At 51.5% G+C, this 2,628-nt stretch overlaps 1 protein-coding gene across 1 annotated transcript in view; it reads right to left on the bottom strand.

Annotated features, from left to right (window-relative positions):
- The window catches only part of GREB1 (growth regulation by estrogen in breast cancer 1), a 65,385-nt gene that overhangs the window by 6,554 nt on the left and 56,203 nt on the right, over positions 1-2,628 (bottom strand). Inside the window, exons 25-27 of the mRNA XM_012803692.2 lie at positions 1,456-1,660; positions 865-1,039; positions 5-156 (exon numbers count right to left, since the gene is read on the bottom strand). Of these exons, the coding sequence (XP_012659146.1) occupies positions 5-156; positions 865-1,039; positions 1,456-1,660 (532 nt within the window). The remainder of the gene's footprint in view (positions 1-4; positions 157-864; positions 1,040-1,455; positions 1,661-2,628) is intronic.

Below are 2,628 nucleotides of genomic sequence, written 5' to 3'. Positions count from 1 at the left end.
TGGCAGCGGGAGAAGGGCTCACGCACCTCGCTGCCCCTGGTCTTGCTGGACCACTTGCGCAGGCCAATCAGGGCATAGTGGGTGATGTTGGGGGATGCCTCGATGTGCTGCATGATGTACTTCAAAGAGACGTTCCGCTCTGACCAGGAAAATTCCCTGTGCGAAGGAGGGAGGGGGACCCAGGGGTTGACATGCAGGCAGCAGCAAGGCCCTCCATGCAGGCCGGATGAGGCCCCGGTCTTGTGACTGCACCACAGGCACACACGGGCCAGTGTGGCTAGAGCCCAGCACAGACCCACAGGGGCCAAACACCCTGCTTCCTCCATGTGCTGAACACATGTACAGGCCATAATTCTGTTACTCCTCACAACAGACTTCCAGCACGGGCATTAACAGCCCTTTCAGAAACGAGAAGGCTCGAACCCAAATGGATGTCACCGTTTGCCTAAAGTCACAGGGCAGATAAACCCCAAGCTAGGAGTTAGCAGCTGGGCTGGTGGGCAGGGTGAGGGCTGCAGGTGGCAGGAGGGGGCTTCTGCAGAAGGATGACCCTTTCCTGATATGGGGGTTAGTTAAATTGGTATGCTCAGTTTGTGAACCTGTCTGTGGCTGTATTATACCACCCTTTCTGTATGTATATATCATGCTTAGTATGCAGTACGGGATTTTCTGCACAATTGAAGAACAATTTTTTAAAATTAAAAGCAAGCCAGGCTTGGAATGGGAGTCCACTTGTGCTGCACCAGGCTTTGGCCCCTGCCCACAGCATCCTCTGAGAGAGGGGCCCCTGGTCCTCGAAGAGGGATGTGCTCCTGTGTCACTGTCTGTAGGGTGGGGAGCAGCAAAGCTCTCGGGCCACCTCACCTGCTTCTCTCCCCAGCACAGCCTACATCCACCACGTTCCACATCACACAGGAGTCATCGGAGATCACGATGAAGGGCCAGATGTCCTGCGGCCTGATCCCCAGCTCCTCCTGCCGGTTGCGCTCGAGCTCCAGGTTATGGTAGGACAGCTCCTTGATGAGGAAGTGGGCAGCACCTGTGACAGGCAAAACCCACCAACTCAGGCCTGACCACCCCACCACAGGAAGCCCAGTGAGACCCACTGGTCAGGGCCCCCCAGACAAGCTGCTCCAATTGTCCTAACAGGTGTCACCTGCCACTGACCGTAGTCATCAACTCAGGAGAGAAAACTAGAGAGAGGAAAAGGCGGCTTTCCGAGTTGTGTACATGTTCATCGATCTCACCCCTTATTTTTCTAACCACTGCAAATATGAATTGAATTGAATAACACCAAGAAAAAGAATATGCACAAGAAAGTAAAAAAATAAAAATAGCTTTCAAAGTCCAAAACCCAAAGGCTTGATGTCACACGTTTAACTCTTTCACCTCTAGAATGTTCTCTCTTCCTGCACAGACCACCGGTGTGCTGAGCAGAGCGTAGCAGACACCTACCCACTCCGGCGCTGTTGAAGATGCTCGGCAGCACCAGCATGATGTGGTTGGGCCAGTATTTCTTGTAAATCGCCATTTCGTACTCCTTGACAACCAGCACGTGCAAATGGCTGGCACCGTCCATCGCGTGGTACAGATTGAAGAGTCCATGTTCATGACGGCCGGTTGTTGGGGTGAACGTCGGACTTTTGATATATTCATGACTCTGCAAAGCACAGGCACGAGGAGGTAGTGTTTGTAAGTGTGTTCATAGTTATTCCTTGCCCTTGAAATGCGACTCTACAGCATCCTCCAGCTGCAGATGGAGATAACTTCACTCCTAGAATCTGAGTTAGCCTTGTATCTTGCTTCTGCCAGTAAAGTGCAGGAAAGAATGACGCTGCATGGTTCTGAGTCTAGCCTCAAAGGCTTATGCATTGCACCCTTTGAGAACCGTCACAGGAACAGCCTGGCTGGCAGCCTGGAGGATGAGGCACTCCATGGAGCAGAGATGGGGTGCATCCTGGACACCCCTGCTGAGGCTGCTCTGACCAGCCAGTCCTGGCTGACCTGCAAGCTAATCACACACCTCTGAGTGAGCACAGCTGGGCCAGAATAACCAACTATCTGTCCATATGAACCAAACCTGAACTGCTAGCCCACAGAACCAAAGCTAAATCCATGCTTGTTTGGAAGTGGTTAGGCAACAGAAACTGGTGTGTAGCAGTTAGCCAAGTTCATCACCCTCTCATACTAGGATGTAACAATGTGCTCAAAGCCCCTGTTACTCCTGTGTGTCTTCAATCCCGCCCACCCTGTGGACACATGACACCCCCTCCCAATTGCCTTCCCAAGTAGCCTAGTCAGACATTCAGATTGCTATGTTGTTGATGTAAATAACTAGGTTTTCTTCAACTCATTCCTAAATAGTAAACTCATTTGGCCAGGCCAGAGTTTCTGCTCCCTCCTGATTGTTAAAGCACCTGCCGCAAATCTGTGCATGTGGCTAGTGCTCGTGGCCAGTTCTGATTGGAAAGCTGGAAAGTGGAAGGAGCAATGGGGAAATCCCCACTTAAGCCATACTGATGAAGTGTCTCAGCAACATTCCCAACCCCAGCCCCTGGGGCAGGAGACACCTTACAATGGAAGCCTATTTGGTACTTTACAAATGTTTTCAGTACTAGTAACAGACTG

The sequence above is a fragment of the Otolemur garnettii genome, unplaced genomic scaffold (assembly GCF_000181295.1).
Source record: "Otolemur garnettii isolate 467f Iridium unplaced genomic scaffold, OtoGar3 scaffold00022, whole genome shotgun sequence".
Classification (NCBI taxonomy): Eukaryota; Metazoa; Chordata; class Mammalia; order Primates; family Galagidae; genus Otolemur; species Otolemur garnettii.
Note: the sequence above shows the minus strand (reverse complement) of the source record. Positions and strands in the feature narration are given on the sequence as shown.